The sequence below is a fragment of the Copidosoma floridanum genome, unplaced genomic scaffold (assembly GCF_036245765.1).
Source record: "Copidosoma floridanum isolate Cflo_tuat_1 unplaced genomic scaffold, Cflo_Japanese_pri ptg000027l, whole genome shotgun sequence".
NCBI classification, from domain to species: domain Eukaryota; kingdom Metazoa; phylum Arthropoda; class Insecta; order Hymenoptera; family Encyrtidae; genus Copidosoma; species Copidosoma floridanum.
The window spans coordinates 4,450,164-4,468,299 of record NW_028321904.1 but is presented as its reverse complement, the minus strand read 5'-3'; the positions used below and the strand labels follow the sequence as shown (position 1 = coordinate 4,468,299).

The 18,136-nt window shown below is 30.2% G+C and overlaps 1 protein-coding gene across 4 annotated transcripts in view; it reads left to right on the top strand.

The window, feature by feature from the left end:
* LOC106640288 (ELAV-like protein 1) overlaps positions 1–18,136 on the top strand; it is a 356,393-nt gene that overhangs the window by 272,511 nt on the left and 65,746 nt on the right. Inside the window, exon 6 of one of the 4 annotated variants that reach the window (XM_089595734.1) lies at positions 10,322–10,572. In XM_089595734.1, coding sequence (XP_089451860.1) covers positions 10,322–10,572 — 251 coding nt within the window. Of the gene's footprint in view, positions 1–10,309; positions 10,573–18,136 lie in introns of all 4 variants that reach the window. The other 3 variants (XM_089595735.1, XM_089595733.1, XM_089595736.1) reach the window with 3 other exon arrangements.

The following is an 18,136-nucleotide window of genomic DNA, read 5'->3' as shown; positions in this document are numbered from 1 at the left end:
GGGATGCTACAGAGACTTGAGGAAATAGTTTACATAAAAACAGCATTTTAATAAAGAGAATGTCATAAATTGGAGTGGGCACCAAAAGCAGGTAATCTCTTCACCCTCCGCTCTCTCTTAGCTGTTGCAGCTAGGTGAAAAGGACCAAATATCAAAACCTAGGTATAACATACAGCATATCAAATGCTAATGTGGGGGACCCTAAGCGTTATCTTTCTAAATATAGTAAGCCGACGCGTTAACACAATTTTTTTATTAGGGCCTGGATGTATTGCGTAAATAGAATAGATACATTTGAAAAGTCTAAACTATTGACACAGCAAACATGCCTATTTACAGGGGTACTTATTATAGCGTTGTAAATAGCAGGGATGAAATAAATGACGATAGGTCTGAGATATGTAATATAATTAACAAAGAGGAAAAAATAGATGCTAGACAATAAATGCCAGAATTTGAAATAAGACTAAAAGGGTGTGAGAGACTTGAATTCTTGAAAAAGAAAACTGAAGTAATAGAAATAGGCTTCATTCCGATAAGAAGATAGCTTAGGGCCAAATTTACGTCATGCATAAATCCAGAACTCACGAAGTTCAACCATCGTGAGTACTGAACTCAATTTAAAAAATTTTTTTATTCGTTCTTCAAGTTTTTGTTTTAGTGACTACATGAATGCAGTACTAATTTTCATAGAGCTTCGTTCTTCCAATGGGTCTCGCGACCTCCTTGTTACCTGAGAAATTGTGTTTTTATACTCATCTGATGTTTAAAAAACTTCGTTCTTACCATGGGTCCCATGACCGATTTATTTTACTATAAGGTAGTATAAATAACAAGTTAACTTAAATATAACTCATCTAAAAGCAGCATGAGACCACTTGCCAGGTCTCAGCCTCATCAATAATTCAGCAACTTCACCAGCTTTCCAAAAATATCGTCGGGCAGTAAGGGAGCCTATTGTTAAGGCATAAAAGCCACAAGATATCTGTAATAAATAGCTTTGACAGCCACTAGGTTTGTATTTGCAAAAAAATTGGACAGAATACAAATGATGAGATGTATCAGTCTATACAGTAAAGAAGATAGATTATTAAATAACTTTGATTGACTTCTGTAAGTAATCAGAGTACGATGAGGGCTTAGAAAAAACGTACAGTTTTAACAGCCATTTTCATTTCTAGTTTCTTCTGATAAGAGTCATTTTGTTGACTCTATTAAGGTGGTTCTTCACCTAACCCATTTACTTAAACTTACAGGGAAATTTGGAGGGATTGTTATTAAAGTTATAAGGCATCTTTCTTTAAAATTTCAAGTCCCTTTATCAGGCAAATTTTTGAAAACAAGTCAGTCAAAAAATGCACTTTTAACATGTGTTCTTATGTAGGTTACTTTTCCATACTACGATATCATGTAATATCTCGTAAAGTAGACTTAAGATCGTAATAGAAAAAATTTATAGTGAAAGAAGAACTTTTCAGCTTTCTAATAATATAACAAAAGTTTGGGCTAATCAGGGAAATAGTATACGATATTTAATCGTAAACGAAATGTTTGCCGTGTAAACTGCGGCAACGTCTGCTTGAGTAGGAGCGTACATGCCATTTTCAGAACCTTGCGTCAAAAAAAAATTTTTTTACAACTCTTACTCTGACTTTATTAGCTTGTTTATTTGTATGTAAATGCAATGATATTATAGTCAAGTGCCAGTACAACATATTTTATGTTGCAAATAATACGCTAATCGAAAATTAGAAAATCACAGGGTCCCGTGTCGCTTTGATACGGCACCATCGTGAAGAACCACCTTAAAAGTTTTACTACTTTTTTTTTTTTTTTTTTTTTCGCTATTTTTTTCTACAATCACTTTTTTGTATTCTCCTTTTAAACTGTGTTTTATAAGACTGTTTGTATAACTTAAAACAAGTTTGTTTTTAACATATGTTTTCAGATAAGATCGTTGCAAAAAATGTGTTAAAATTGATTAGCTTGTGAAAACAAAAATCCTTTTTATTAATGATAGTTAGACTTGGTTGATTAAAATTAGAACCAAGTGTGAGTCTCTGGCCCCCTGGAAAAAGTAAGACTTCCAACTTGTATTTTTTTGAGCTCAACGCAATAAAAACAATAAAAATTAAAATACATTCAATTTAAGAAAGTCTTTAATAATCTCATATTAATATAAAAAATTATTAATATTTGAATGTATTTAAGCTTGTGCAAAGATTTAAAACATACTGTCATGTACAACTTACGTTAGACCTGATAAGCGCATTTTTTGTACTTCTTTGTTGACTATGATACATATATTTATATATGTATCAATTGTTGGCCATCAATGCTAAACAAAATAAAAATTCTTACCATACTGCGCCAAAAATGGTACTTTCATCCCATTAAGTGGGACAAAAACTTCTTCTGTCCGTGCAGCATTTGTAAAAAAATCATACTTACTCTCTAAGGATAAGTGAAAGAGCCTCACATTTTACGTCAATTGTAACTCTTGTTAAAATCTTAACATTAGACGAATAAATATTTTTTTTTTTCAATTATCACTACCTTTAAAGTTAAATAAGCTACTTAATTTAAATGTAATTAAGAAAACCAAAAGACACAGCTGTTTTCCATAATTGAGCTGTAATATATTATGAAATTGCTTTTGTAAAATAATTTATAATTTAATATTAAAATTTACCTGTATTTTACTAGTTTCTTCTAATCTAAAGTTATTACTAAGAATGCTTGTTTTGCTAACGTAAAAATTATTTTTGTAACTCATGACAGACAATAGAAAATCGATTAATTAATAGGTAGAATATATAGAATATAGCTTGATCTTTAAAATATGACTTCTATTATTTTTAAAATTATGACAATCGTTTTTATAAATCTGTGTTACATATATTTTGCACCTCAAGACTTGTTTTCTATACGTAGAATTATTTTTGGCCTATTTGGCTACCCTTTCAAGATACAAAAATTTTTCTAATTTTGGAAGGTTATGTTAGAAACAAAAACTGTTCGACGATTTTATTAATGTACGTATCAATTTTCAAATTATGCCATACTAAGTACAAAATTTTTCTTGATTTGTGCTTTCTAAGATACAGATGAAAATCAAGAAAATTGAGATTGTTTGTGCTAAGTCCAAACCAAATTTTCTTTTTCTTGTTAATCATGTAGCTTTCCTTTAGAAAACCTGTGAAAATGGTTATTTTAGGTTTCTTTAGCTTATTTCTCTTGTTATAACTGTTTTTCTATTTTTAGAAGAAATGTTAAGAAAAAAATTTTTGGAAGATTTTGTTATCGTCCATGTTAATTTTCTCAACTACAGCATGGAAAAGCGAATATTGTTATATTGGTTCTTTCCCAGATACAGTAAAAAAAAATAATAATTTGGGTTACGTTTGTGCATAGTTCTACTTCTTCTAATTTGTGCACCTTAATGCAGTATAGTTTTACTTTTAAAAACCTGTGGAAATTGTTATTTTCAGCTTATTTGACTTCTCTTTTTTTCTTCGTTTTTTCTTGCTTCCAAAGGTTGAGTTGTCATATTATATGTAATACCTTACGCACGTTTGTTCACATTTATATTTACATATGAACGGATAAATAAGAAAATTAAGTTTTTACAACTTTGCAGATAAACAAATAGTCCGATTTTATTAACTTTGGTGTTATGACGTGAGTCTCTCTAGTAGCTACATTTCGACGTTTAACGATTTAAAAAAATTATAGCTTTTGAGCTACGGCCAAAAAACTAATTTTTGTAATTATAATAATTATTATATCAACATGCTACCTGAAACTAACCATTTATGTCTTAACTATAAAAAGATTTTTTTTTTATAGTATTTTGAAGTTAAGAATCAGGATCCTACGTTTAAATTTCTGCTCTACTAATCCAGCAACTGTTAGATATGATATATTATTAATAAAAGTTTTATTTAATAGTTCAGAGGCATCTTTGTTTATTAGACTTCGTTGATTCCTATTAAGACCACAATGACGCAAACGTTTTAAGATTAAACACATTGATAATGTCTTCTTTTGTACTTTATAAAAATACTCGTCTGCGCACAATGGTGCACCGCAGTTAGTTCATCTATATATAGAGGAGGGCAGGGCACGTAGAACAGGGCTGCAAAGCGTGGCAACTTTATAATATTGATAGTTATGCACTTTAAAAATAAGATTTTTGTAGAAATTTACTAAAAAGGCTCTTACTACTGTCCTCTAAGTTTTTAATGTCATGAAATAACAATTTCTATTTAATTTATAATTTTTCAATGTAGTGTGTTAAAAAAAGGTTTCGTTTGTTACTCAATAGCTTAAAGCAGTCCGAAAGTGTTAAATTTTTAAACAAAAAAAGGTCAATTTGATAGCTCAGGTGCTTTACTTTCTCGTCCAACGATTTTTTTTTATTTTAAAGTTTGTATAAGTACCGTAATAAACAATATAAAATTGTATTAGAATAGGGCAAACGTAGCACCTTGGGTAGGGCAGGCGTAGCACGGTGAACAGCCATACGTCAGTTACGTGGAAGATATGCTGATTTTATACCTAACCTCATCCGTATGTAAGCAATACAAGATGCTTTGAGTGCCAACTTGCATTGTTTTGTGATTTTCGTAGTTAATAACACTTTGAAAATTGTATCAAGTATGTCTCTAAAAATTATGATACGTCAAAACGTGACAGTCTGATAATATATGTATACATATACAAATACATGTACACACACACACACACACACACACACACACATATATATATATATATATATATATAATCTATTACGTAATTATTTTTAGCTATATTGTCATAAGTCAGAGAAAGCACAAACATAACCTAAATTATTTTCTTCTTCGACTGAATCTTGGAAAGAACAAGTAAGAAAATATTTTCTTTTCTATGCTGTAATTAAAAGAATCAATATAGACGTTTACAAAATCTTCGAAAACTTTGTGTCTCAACATCACTTCACAAAATAAAACTAGTAGACGTATTGTACTCGTATTTTTAAAATGTATAAAAGAAGACGTTATCAATGTGTTTAATCTTAATACGTTTGCGCCATTGTGGTCTTGATAGAAATCAACAAAGTCTAATGAACAAAGATGCCTCTGAACTATTAAATAAAACTTTTGGTAATAATATATCATATCTAACAGTTTCTGGATTAGTAGAGGAGAAATTCCAACGTGGGATCCCGTTTCTAAACTTTACAATACTAAGAAAAAAAAAATCTTTCCATAGTTAAGACATAAATAAGTTTTAGATAACATGTTGTTATAATAATTAATATAATTACGAAAATAATGTTTTGACAGAAGCTAAAAAACTATAATTTACTAAAATCATTAAACGTCAAAATGAAGCTTGTAAAGAGACCCACGATCTACCAACAAAGTTAATAAAATCTGATTATTTGTTTATCTGTAAGGTTGTAAAAACTCAATTTTCTTATTTATCCGTTAATATGTATATATGTATATACGTAAACAAACGTGCAAAAAATATTACCTATATTATGACAACCTAACCTTTAGAGGCAAGAAAAAACGAAGAAAAAAAAAACAGTCAAATAAGCTAATAATAACAGTTTCCACAGGTTTTTAAAAATATAACTACTTTCTTAAGGTGCACAAATTAGAAGAAGTAGAACTATGCACAAACATAACCTGAGTTATTTTCTTTTTTGACGGTATCTTGGAAATAACAAATAAAACAATATTCTCTTTTCTATGCTGCGGTTGAAAAATTTAATATGGACGTTAACAAAATCTTCGAAAAATTTTTGTCTTAACATCAGTTCTCAAAATATAAAAACAGTTATAACAAGAGAAATAAGCTAAAGAAACCTAAAATAACCATTTTCACAGGTTTTCTAAAAGAAAGCTACATGATTGACGAGAAAAAATAAACCGGGGTTAGACTATGCACAAACAATCTCAATTTTCTCGATTTTCAACTGTATCTTAAAAAGGATGTATCAAAAAAAAATTAGTATTTAGTCTGGCATAATTTAAAAATTAATACGGACATTGACAAAATCGTCGGACAGTTCTTGTTACAACATAACCTCTCAAAACTAGAAAAATTATTGTATTTCGAAAGGGTAGCCAGATAGGCTAAAAATAATCCCACTTATAGAAAATAAGTCTTGAGGTGCGAAAATGTATGTTACAGGGATTTATACAAACAATCGATCATAATAATTCGAAACATTGTACAAGTCATATTTTAAAGGCATAGCTATATCCTACAACTCATACTTATTAATTGATTTTTTTTCTATTGCTTGCTATTAGTTACAAGAATAATTGTCACGTTACCATAGCCAATAAAGTACAGGTAAACTTTAATATTAAATTATAAATAAATATTCAAAATTAACTGCATTAAAAATACAACTCAACAATAGAAAATAGCTGTGTGTATGGTTTTTCTTAATTACATTCAGATAAAGTGGATTACTAGGATTTTATGGTAGCGAGAATTAAAAAAAAGTTTTCATTTGTTCAATAGAAAGATTCTAACAAGAGTGACAATTGACGTAAAATCTGAGGCTCTTTTACTTACGTTCAGAGGGTAAGTATGATTTTTTACTTATGCTGCACCGATTAAAGGAGTTTTTGACCCACTTAACAGGACAAAAGTCTCTTTTTTCATGCAGTATGATGAAAATTTTTATTTTTTTTTTGCACTAATGACCAATAATTTGTACATATATTAATATGTATATTATAGCAAACTTGGAGGAACAAAGAGTGCGCTCATCAGGCCAACGTAAGTAGTATATAAGAAGTTGTATTTGAAATGCGTGTACATGCTCGAATACATAAAAATATTAAAAATTTTTTATATTTATATGAGATTATTAAAGAACTTTTGAAATTAGGTGTATCCTAATTTTCTTTGTTATTATTGCATTAAGTTTAACAACACACCAGTTAAAAGTCTCACTTCTGCCATGGATCCCGAGACTTACACTTGGTCTTAATTTTAATTAGCTGAGTCTAACTATTATTATTAAAAAAAGGATTTTTTTCCACAGACTGATTTATTTTAAGACATTTTTTGCCAACGATCTTTTCTGGAAATATATGTTATCAACAAACTTGTTGTAAGTTACACAAAAATTTTTATAAACATAGTTTAAAGGAAAATACAATAAAGTGATTGTAGCAGTAATAGTGTTTAAAAAAAAAAAAAAAAAAAGTATTTCCTTTTCTAATACAATCAACAAAATGCCTTTTTAAAAAAAAAACTAAAAATAAAATTGGCTTATAAGACTGTACGTTTTTTTTTTAAACTCTTAAACTAGTCCAATGATTCACAGTAGTCAATCAGAATTATTTAATCACTTAACTTTATTACTTAATAGACAAATATGTCTTGTGTTGTATATTTTGTCCAGTTTTTTCTGCAAATACAAACCTTGTGGCTGTCAAAGCTATTTATTACAGATATCCTTTGGCTTTGATACCTTAACAATAGGCTACCTTACTGCCCAACGATATTTTTAAAAAGCTGGTGAAGTTACTGAATTCTGTATTGGGTACCGACACACACTGAATTATTTGTTTAGGAATAAGGCAGGTGTTAAAACATGAGCCTTCCAAAATGTCTTTGGAATTTCTTTTACGTTTTACTTTAATTTAATTAGATTTTTGTAATTTACATATTTTATTAGTGACAATTCTCTGGATGGCAACATATTTGTCACCACGGCAGAAATAAAAATGAGTGTCTCTTTACATGTAATTTTGCTTATGCGCAGTAACACTTAACTCTCAGGAAAAGTAGATTGCCAAAATATAACCGATCACTATAGTTAAAAAGTAATGTTGACTGACCAAAGCAAAATTTATAATATAAGGATTTAATTGTTTTTAAAATAATATTAAGGAATTATGTGCTTAAAAAGGCATCTTCTTAGCTTTTTTTAATTGTTGATCTAGCTGACCATTGTCAATAATCTAATTAAAAATGTTTGATCATTTATTAACAGATCCTTATTTTGATATGCTCACTAGGTATACGTGTTACAAGATGCTACTAAGTCATTTAAATTTTGTATTGAAAATATATGATGTACATTATTTTTTAATAAAAATTGATGAACGATGTAATTATTGTTTATGATGTTTATTTTGTAGCAGTTATTTTATAACACGTTTATAGTATACATGTGTACAGTGATGTTTATAGTGTTTATAAAGGATTTGGTAAATTAAGCAGGTTCTTTTATTAAAAAAAATTAAAAAATAAGCAGTTGCACTTATTTTATTTGGATAAGCCATAACATATACTCACATAACTTTTTCATTCAGAACAGAAAAACAGAAAGTACCACATCCTCATAGTTCACTGTGGTACTCTAAGATGGCTTAGAATTACAAGCCATGATAATAGTGATAAACTTAACGGTTTCTTTTATTTAACAGCCATATGAGACTTTATTTAATATGCAAAGTTATCTTATGGCATGAAAATTAATGTTACAAATTAGAAATTACTATTGTTATGATGAACTGTTAACCAAAATAATGAAACTTCATAATTCAAAATAACAAGATATGAGAGACTTTCTTACAAGTTTTATTCATATTATAAGTTTGTATGAAGTCTATTCACTTAATTCACGGTCAGTGTGAGAGAAAAGATAAAACTTTTTTTGGTAATTATTTTAATTTTACTTGAATAGCTTTATTAATTGAATTTTTTAATAATTTTGGAGATCATTATGTATTATCAACATATAGAATGTGAGGAGACTGTTGAGAGACAAGAAAAGACAAGGTGGGACTGAGAAGGGGCACTGAAGACCTTTTGGGGGTAGGTGGTGGTTATTAAAAATACGCACTACAAATAAATATATCATATTCAGAAGTGCATTTGTGCGAGTCTACAAAGTATCCTACATGTAGTGAGTACTAACTAACCTTACTACCTTTAAAGTAGGCCTGATAGTTTTAGTTCTATGTGTATACATTTATTATATTTTGTAGGAATATTTTACTTGAAATGAGCTAGCTAAAATTCTTCTGATAGGCAGATCAAAGGTAAACATAATATTTTTATTTAACATTATAAATTTTTTACTTTAACGTCAAGAAGATTTAATATGTCATTAGAATATTCTGTTGAAAACATTCTGTTTATTGGCATAAGTTTCTATCCTAGTGACAGCCCTATTTTAATCCGTTTTTATTGTATGATAACTAAAAAACTTTTTTTACCAATATAATTGAAAGAAATGTGAAGCTAATTCTTTAAAAAATAATTTATAATAACGTTTTTTTAACATTGCAGTTTTACATGACATGTATAAATGGTACAGGGGTTGTAACAACTATTTTTTAAATATTTTTTATACATAGTCTTCTACTTTCCTACACGTATGGAATGACTAGTTCTTGACAAATATTGATCTTACACAAGCTACACGAATAATTTACTAATCAAAAACGTTTAGTCCTACTTGTATCACAAATTAATTCTATGTACTGAGCAGTATGTTCGCTGGATGTAAGTCATAAACAAACGTAAAGATTAATTATAGTAGCATTTCTGGTAAGAGAAGTGAAAACTTGTAGGACTTTTCGAATTTGATATATTGTTGACTATGGCTCTTTTAACTATTAAATTACTTTGCATTGTCGGAACAATAGCGTTAAAATGATTTAGGTATTGTTAAACGCATGCCTAATACTTTTAAAACTAAGTTAGAAAACATTATAAAAAAGATGGTTAACCGTCAATAAAAGAGCTAAAGAGAAATAATATAGCGGTCTAAAATAATCTGTAAAGACGTCATTTGCTGTAACTAACGTCATTCTCCTGTGACTTGATCAGTGAGATAAGTTTACTTAGATTTAACACAAAAATCTCTAGGTTATGTTACTAACTTCTATGTTGCTTCAGTTTTATCATCAGAAATGTTGGTCTCACCATTTTTTTTACCTTTAAGACTAAAAACAACTAAAATATAAATAGTTTCTAAAACTCTCATAACTTTCATGCTTATTACTTTTATAACCATGTTAACTCACATCGTTTTAAGTTAATGTGCAAAAAAATCCTGAAGATTCATACAAGCTTACACTTTTCTGGCACGACATGAGAGCCATAACACTTGCAGTCAGCGAATCACCTACACATTATCATCGTCTTGTATCAAAACTTTTTTTCTTACCAGGGGTATTTTAAGCCTTCAACTATCTTATGCACATAGTGATTTATAACTTCGTCATATCTTATATCTTATTTTATTATCCTGGTGACATGGTACTTACTCTTTCAGGATTATCAAAAGGTGTGGGCTTCATTAGATTTGATCAACGCATCGAAGCAGAACGTGCCATCCAAGAACTGAATGGTACAATTCCAAAAGGCTCATCAGAGCCGATTACCGTCAAGTTTGCCAACAACCCTAGTAATAATAACAAAGCTATACCACCATTGGCAGCATATCTGACACCTCAGGCAACTCGCCGATTTGGTGGTCCAATCCACCATCCTACCGGTCGCTTCAGGTACATTCCACTGTCGCCACTATCCAGGTACCTACATGCCTCTACTCACTCTTTCCAACAAGATTAAATGGACGACGTAACAGCCAATTTTTACAAATACAAATTGTTTTTTTTGGCTTGGAAAAAATATCGTTCTATTTAAAACTTTTTTTCGCCAATTAATACTCCTATAAACCTGCATGCATACAAAGTGAAACATCCTATGGCTTTTTTTACTATTCATCCTTATTTATTCGTTAATTAATTTGTAGTTACAATATCCTAACAGTACTTTTAGTAAAAGTAATAAAATTGTATATTTTTTATTAATTTATGCACTACTATTTTCCAACTTTACTTTCCTAATGTGTATGATAGTTACGTTTTACATATTTTTTTTCTTTTCTTATTAGATTATATTTTTCTGCAACACTTACACTCTTCTAACTACGTTCAGACTGCATAACATGACATTTATTGTCATCGATTATTTCGCTTCTTACACATCTCTATTTAAGATGCTTAATTTATTTCGTGTCAAATTTAATAAACTTCTACCATCACATAAACATTTTTTAATATTTAAATTACTATGAAAGTGCCGATGCACATAATTTGAGAATTAGTTTACATGAATATGAGCCAGAACACATACGAAATATGCCTTAACTATGCTACGTGATAAGAAAAGTTCTTATGTAACTTAGGGCCACCAATAAAAATTTCCAGTGGTTGTAAAAAAGGCAATTAAAACTGCTAAAAATAAGAGACTGTTGTTATTTGGTAAAAATACGTTACTAATTTTTAAAGATCTATAAATTTTGATTGGTGGCACTAAATGCTACAAAACTTTATTAAGTTTATAGAGCTGAATTTTAACTTTTGGTTAAGCTTTATTAGAACCTCTTAAGATGGTGATCTACTTTGTCACTAATTTAAAAATGAGTATGCTCATTAAGTGATGTATCTCACGAAAAAGAACTTTTTGAATCAAACGCCAAAACATGTGTTCGATGTTTTATTTTCACAATGGTGAAAAAAAGTTTTGTAATGGTCTGTTTCTTTCAAGTGTAAAAAAGATATACTTTTATAGTCAAGGTTACTGTAAAGCTAAGATAAGGAAAGCACTTTAATTTTTAGAAATCTCGTACAGCTCATAGACACGATGTGAATTTTTTGTTCTGTGTATTTAAATTTTCATACAAACACGTGCATTTTAAAAATATATCTATAAGACGTTCCACGTCAACCAGGCCACCGCTGGGAACAAAAATTGTAAAGCTTTAAAAAATCGTGCAAGGGCTCAAAATATTTGTATTGAGAACTTCCTTCAAATTTCGAGTGGCATATTGATAAATTCAATATGGCGGCCGCAAGCCGTAGAAGAATCATGAGTCCAGCAGAAAAAGGTTGTGAAAATGAAAATTCGCAACGGACCAGGTAGTTTTATGGCCTATGGCCAAAATTGTACACGATAGATGCCCCTGAAAAAATTGTGTGGTTAGAAGACAAAATCCAACATGGCGGATTTAATGCTACTTATGAGGTGAGATAAATAAATGTTATTTTAAAATTTAACGTAGAACTGGTGCTATATATATATGCCCTAAAGTGTCTTTTTTCAGGTTATTCACTTATCAAACTTCATGTAAACATTGAGCTTACACACTGTACCAGCCAAAAAAAATCAATAACGTAAGGGTATTGTTAATCTATCACCACTTACATCGCAACCATGTTTATTTATATCTAATCCAATAGGTTAGCTTATACTTTGAATCAAAAATATAGACTACCACGCATTAGCCCTTAATTACTAATATGAGTAGTAAGACAGTATTTTATGATGGTGAATTCTCAAACTGTACCATACATGTAAATGATCGTGGCCATTATAAGTGCATGTTTGAAACTCAAGAAAACTTCTAACTCTAACGTTTGTTTTTATCCAACAACTTGTATAATTTTTTAAGGAACAAATATATATATGTGTGGGACATTCCACGTCAACTGGGCCACCGCTGGAAGCAAAAATTGTAAAGCTTTAAAAAATTGTGCAAGTGCTCAAAATGTTTATATTGAGAACCTCCTATGAATGACAAGTGGCATATTGATAAATTCAATATGGCTGGTCCAATATGGCGGCCAGAAGCCGTAGAGGAATTATGAGTACAGCAAAAAAAGGTTGTATAAAAAAAAATTCGCAACAGACCAGATAGATTTGTGGACAAAATTCTACCTGATAGATGCCCCTGAAGAATTTGTGGGGTTAGTAGACAAAATCCAAATTGGCGGATTCAATATGGAGGTCCAACATCCAATATGGTTGCCAACTTTTTAAAAATCAATCAATTTACACTAAATTCAGTATACATGTGTTTCATAGGTCACTGATCACAAATTTAAGGTCAGACTTGCCAAATTCAAAATTGTGGATTCAAGATGGCGGACGAAATTTATGAAAATCAACTGATTTGTACAAAAATTTGGTACAAGGGTGATTTTGACGCCGTTGATTACGAATCTAATGACAGACTTGTTACAGTAAAGATGGTGGACTCTATATAACAACAGTTTTATAACTTAGTCCATTATATTTAATCAGTCACATTGAATTTTACAAAGTGCCATGTGGATTTTCAAAGCTTATCTGTTTTAATATATTTTGAGCCCTTGCACAATTTTTTTTAAACATGTCAATTTGTTTCAACTGGGCCAACTCTGGGAGTGCAAGTTGTAGAGCTTTAAAAAATGGAGCAAGGGCCTTAAGTGTTTGTTTTGAAAAGCTCGTTTGAACGTTAAATGGTATTTCAAGAACTTTCTAAATGGTACTTTGAAAATATTTCGAAGTATGTGATAATTCTTAATAATTAAACATAAAAGGGTTTTAGAATGACATATGAATTTCACATAATCATGCGATTTTCAAAATGGCTGTTGAAATTGTCAGTCCTAAAGTATTGTATCTTAAGAGGAATGGTGCGAAAGAATGAATGACAAGTTATAATAAGTACTACCAGCCATATTATTTATTTGAGGATGGAACATTCAAAGCTCTGGTTAGTTTTATTACAAATAATATTTTGTTTAACTGATACATAAAGAGTTTAGTGCATTAGATTGTCGATATCGAAACTTTAAACGAATTATGTAGGTATTGTGTAATCGTTATAGGGCTCACAGCATCTAAATATGTTCTAACTTCTAATAATTTTTCTGCGTTTATAGAAAATGCGTGGCCTTTATGGATATTCATGACAGGTGGAGCAATAAAAAATCGACGTGAAAGGTGCTTTTCCGTTTTTTTGTGGAGTTTTTTATTATATAACATTATTTTAATGTCAGGAAACTTTTTTTCTCCCATGTATACAGAGCTTTGGGTGTCAAGATGGCTTTATTTGGCTTATCCTAAAGACTTGCTTTTGTGGCTTTTCTTTTGAATCTAGCACCTAAGCCATCACAAGCATACTTTCCATGAGCATTGGTATGACAGTGCCACTCAGCCAAAATAGAAAAATCTTCATAATGATGAACTAAATTGTATATTTGAAAACGGTTTTGAAAGTGTTGTATGGCTCCATCAGAAACTTATTCCAATTTTGTCATATTCGGACACATGTTTTTAATTTCTGGTATGATTTTTTGTTGCATTACGTATACAGCAGCTGTATCATGGCTCATACTGTTGGATAGGAGGATAAAACTAACGTGCTTAATACCTTGTCCAGACTTCTAAAAACAAGTAACTGGGAAAATATGTCATTGATTATTATTGTAGTGAAAGGCTTGCACCGCATCTTGTACTACAAAAGCAAAGTTTTCGGAAAAGTCCAGTTGAACGAGTACTTCATTTTGACTTAGATTTTTCGTACGATTAGACACGTATGCTTGCTGACGTTTTGAAAAAAAATGATAGGGTATGAATTCTTTCAATTTAATAATAAAAACTGACACGAAGTCATCAACAGGAAGACATTCTTTCTTAAATGTGCATCTATCTGCAGATTTTCACACACTAAAAATTATTTCTTCCATACCCTGTGATTCGAAAATGTTAGATACGTAAATTTTTAATATTTCAAATTTTGGACATGATTGACACTCATTTAAAAAGCAATCAGGCTGTGGATTTTTACACTATGTAAATTTCAAGCAGTCGATATAGTTCTGTATTTTATTTTGTAAATTTTTTGTCATGTTTTGTAAATCGGAAGCATCAAGCATATGTTTAAAATTCTCATGTACTGGACATACACATACACTGTGTCTCCCTTTATCACCAGCAAGTATCCACCACTTTGGTCTGAGCTCAGCAAACTTGCTCAAACTTACTGGATTTTTTGTATTTAATTTTATAAAATCTTCATATAAAACACATAGATCTGAGAAAAGTAAACGTTTCTGTATTTCATGTTTTTCCCCGTCCTTTCTTACAATAACAGCATTTTTTTTTTTTCACCATATGCCGACTATTTTTATCTGACTCATAAAAGCTCACAAACTTTGCAACTGTATCGGACGATAAAGTTTCACCTGCTCTCAGAGATGCATTAATACCCTTTAATTTTTTTCAAATTCTTGCTTTTTCAGCCATCCTTCTTGAAGTTTCAAATTCTTTAGCTACTTTTCGTGTTGACCAACAATCAGGAGCTGTTGTAAGTATTGCTACGCATAAAGGATCGTTAGGTGGCAAACTTTCGAATCGTTCTTTGAGTTTATTTAATAATTGTTCCAATTCGTCTTCTCGAAAAAAGCATAATTTTTTTGCTGGAGAACAATCAACATCTTTTTCGGACATGTAACTGTTTTTTAAAGAGTTATCTTGATTCTGAGAAACTGCACTATCTGACAGAAATTTACTATTTTTATAATAAAGTTTAAGACAATCCATACAAATTTTGGAAAACTTTGAGCAATGTGGAAAAGATTCTAACATACTCTTGGTCATATTTCTCCAATTTTTTCCTTTGTGACAACTGATTCTAGACGGATTAGCACATCTATTTAAATGAAGGCTTTTCGCAACATTTTCTTGAGGAGTAGACATAACATACCTTTTAATTAAAAAACATTGAACATTAAATACTGTAAATAAAATTATTCTTATTGTAATAAAACTCTTTTTACGGACATTACAAAACGAATCAAAGGATTTAACTATATATGCTAAATAAACATTATTTCTTACTTACGTATTATTATTAACTGTAAAGTATACTATTTAACTTACATAGGACTATTCAATCACAATTTATGTATGATAAAAGCTACAATAGTTGTAGTCCTCAGTAAAGATACAAACATATATTAATACTTCAATTTGATATCTAATGAAATCCTACTAGCGGAGTGTCAGTTAAGGTGTCTGGTTGTTAGAAGAAAAAAATGATTCCACTCTTACGCTTATCTTACATTTCAAATATCCACTGGCGTGGTGTCAGTTGCTTTACCTGTCATGAATATCCATAAAGGTCACGCATTTTTCATGAAAGCAAAAAAATTATCAGTAGTTACAAGATATTCAGATGCTGTGAGGCCTATAACTATTATACAATATTAATATGATTTATTTAAAGTTTTGATATCGAAAATCTAATGCACTAAATTCATTATATATAAATTAAACAAAAAATTATTTGTAAAAAAACTTACGTAAAATCCGAGCTTTAAATGTTCGATCCTCGAATAAATAATATGGCTTGTAATACTAATTATAACTTGTCATTCATTCTTTTGTACCATTCCTCTTAAGATACGATAATTTAGTACTGACAATTTCAACAGCCATTTTGAAAATCGCATGATTATGTCAAATCCATATGTCATTCTAAAACCCTTTTATGTTTTATTATTAAAAATTATCACATACTTCTAAATATTTTCAAGGTACCATTTGAAAAATTCTTGAAAAACCATTTAACGGTCAAACGAGCTTTTCAAAGCAAACAGTTAAAGCCCTTGCTCCATTTTTTAAAGCTCTACAATTTGCACTCCCAGAGTTAGCCTGGTGGGAACAAATTGACATGTTTAAAACAAATTGTGCAAGGGCTCAAAATATTTTGAAACACATCAGCTTTGAAAATCCACATGGCACTTTGAAAAATTCAATGTGAGTGCTCAAATATAATGGACTGAGTTATAAAACTGTTGTTATATAGAGTCCACCATCTTTACTGTAACAAGTCTGTCATTAGATTCGTAATCAACGGCGTCAAAATCACCCTTGTACCAAATTTTTGTACAAATCAGTTGATTTTCATAAATTTCGTCCGCCATCTTGAATCCACAATTTTGAATTTGGCAGGTCTGACCTTAAATTTGTGATCAGTGACCTATGAAACACATGTATACTGAATTTAGTGTAAATTGATTGATTTTTAAAAAGTTGGCAACCATATTGGATGTTGGACCTCCATATTGAATCCGCCAATTTGGATTTTGTCTACTAACCCCACAAATTCTTCAGGGGCATCTATTAGGTAGAATTTTGTCCACAAAACTATCTGTTCCGTTGCGAATTTTCATTTTGACAACCTTTTTTTTCTCGACTTATGATTCCTCTACGGCTTCTGGCCGCCATATTTGACCAGCCATATTGAATTCATCAATATTCCACTTAACATTCAAAGGAGGTTCTCAATATAAACATTTTAAGCACTTGCACAATTTTTTAAAGCTTTACAATTTTTGTTTCCATTGGTGGCCCGGTTGAGGTGGAATAGCCCACACATATATATATTTCTTCCTTAAAAAATTATACCAGTTGTTGGATAAAAACAAACGTTGAGGTTAGAAGTTCTCTTGAGTTTCAAACATGCACTTGTAATGGCCACGATTATTCACATGTATGGTACAGTTTGGGAATTTACCATCATAAAATACTGTCTCACTACTCAGATTTGTAATTAAGGGCTAATGTGTGGTTGTCTATATTTTTGAGCCAAAGTATGTGCTAACCTTTTGGATTAGAAATAAATAAACTTGGTTGCGATATAAGTGGTGATAGATTTACAAGACCCTTACGTTATTGATTTGTATTGGCCGGTATAGTGTGTAACCTCGATGTTTATATGAAGGTCGAAAAGTGATTAAACCGAAAAAAGACACTATAGGGCATATATATATATATACTTATATATATATAGCACCAGTTCTACATTAAACTCCAAAATAACATTAATTTATCTTACCTCATTAGTAACATACAAGTCGGAGATATCGTATTAGCCTGTTACGACAAAATCATCTGTATTGTCACATTGTTACAGTTTCAAGAGATTAGTTACTTTGAATTACTTAATAAAAATATTTTTCAATTTTTAGTCTTGATACAATCGTGTATGATTTACTATTTGAGACAGATTTTAATTAATTATCCATCGAAAAAATGAGAACTCAGATATATCAGTGTTTAATTTTCCATGTATTTTAATGGATTTACCATCTTAAGAAGAGTGACCTTCAAAGATTTCAGTACTTTAAACGATTTTTATCAACTTTAGATATCTGATTAGTTATAAATAAGCCATACGCATTTGATAATCGCATTACCTGATAAGCAGACAAGTTATTTAATTCATTCATAAGCTTCATTAAACGAGTTGTACGATTTGCTT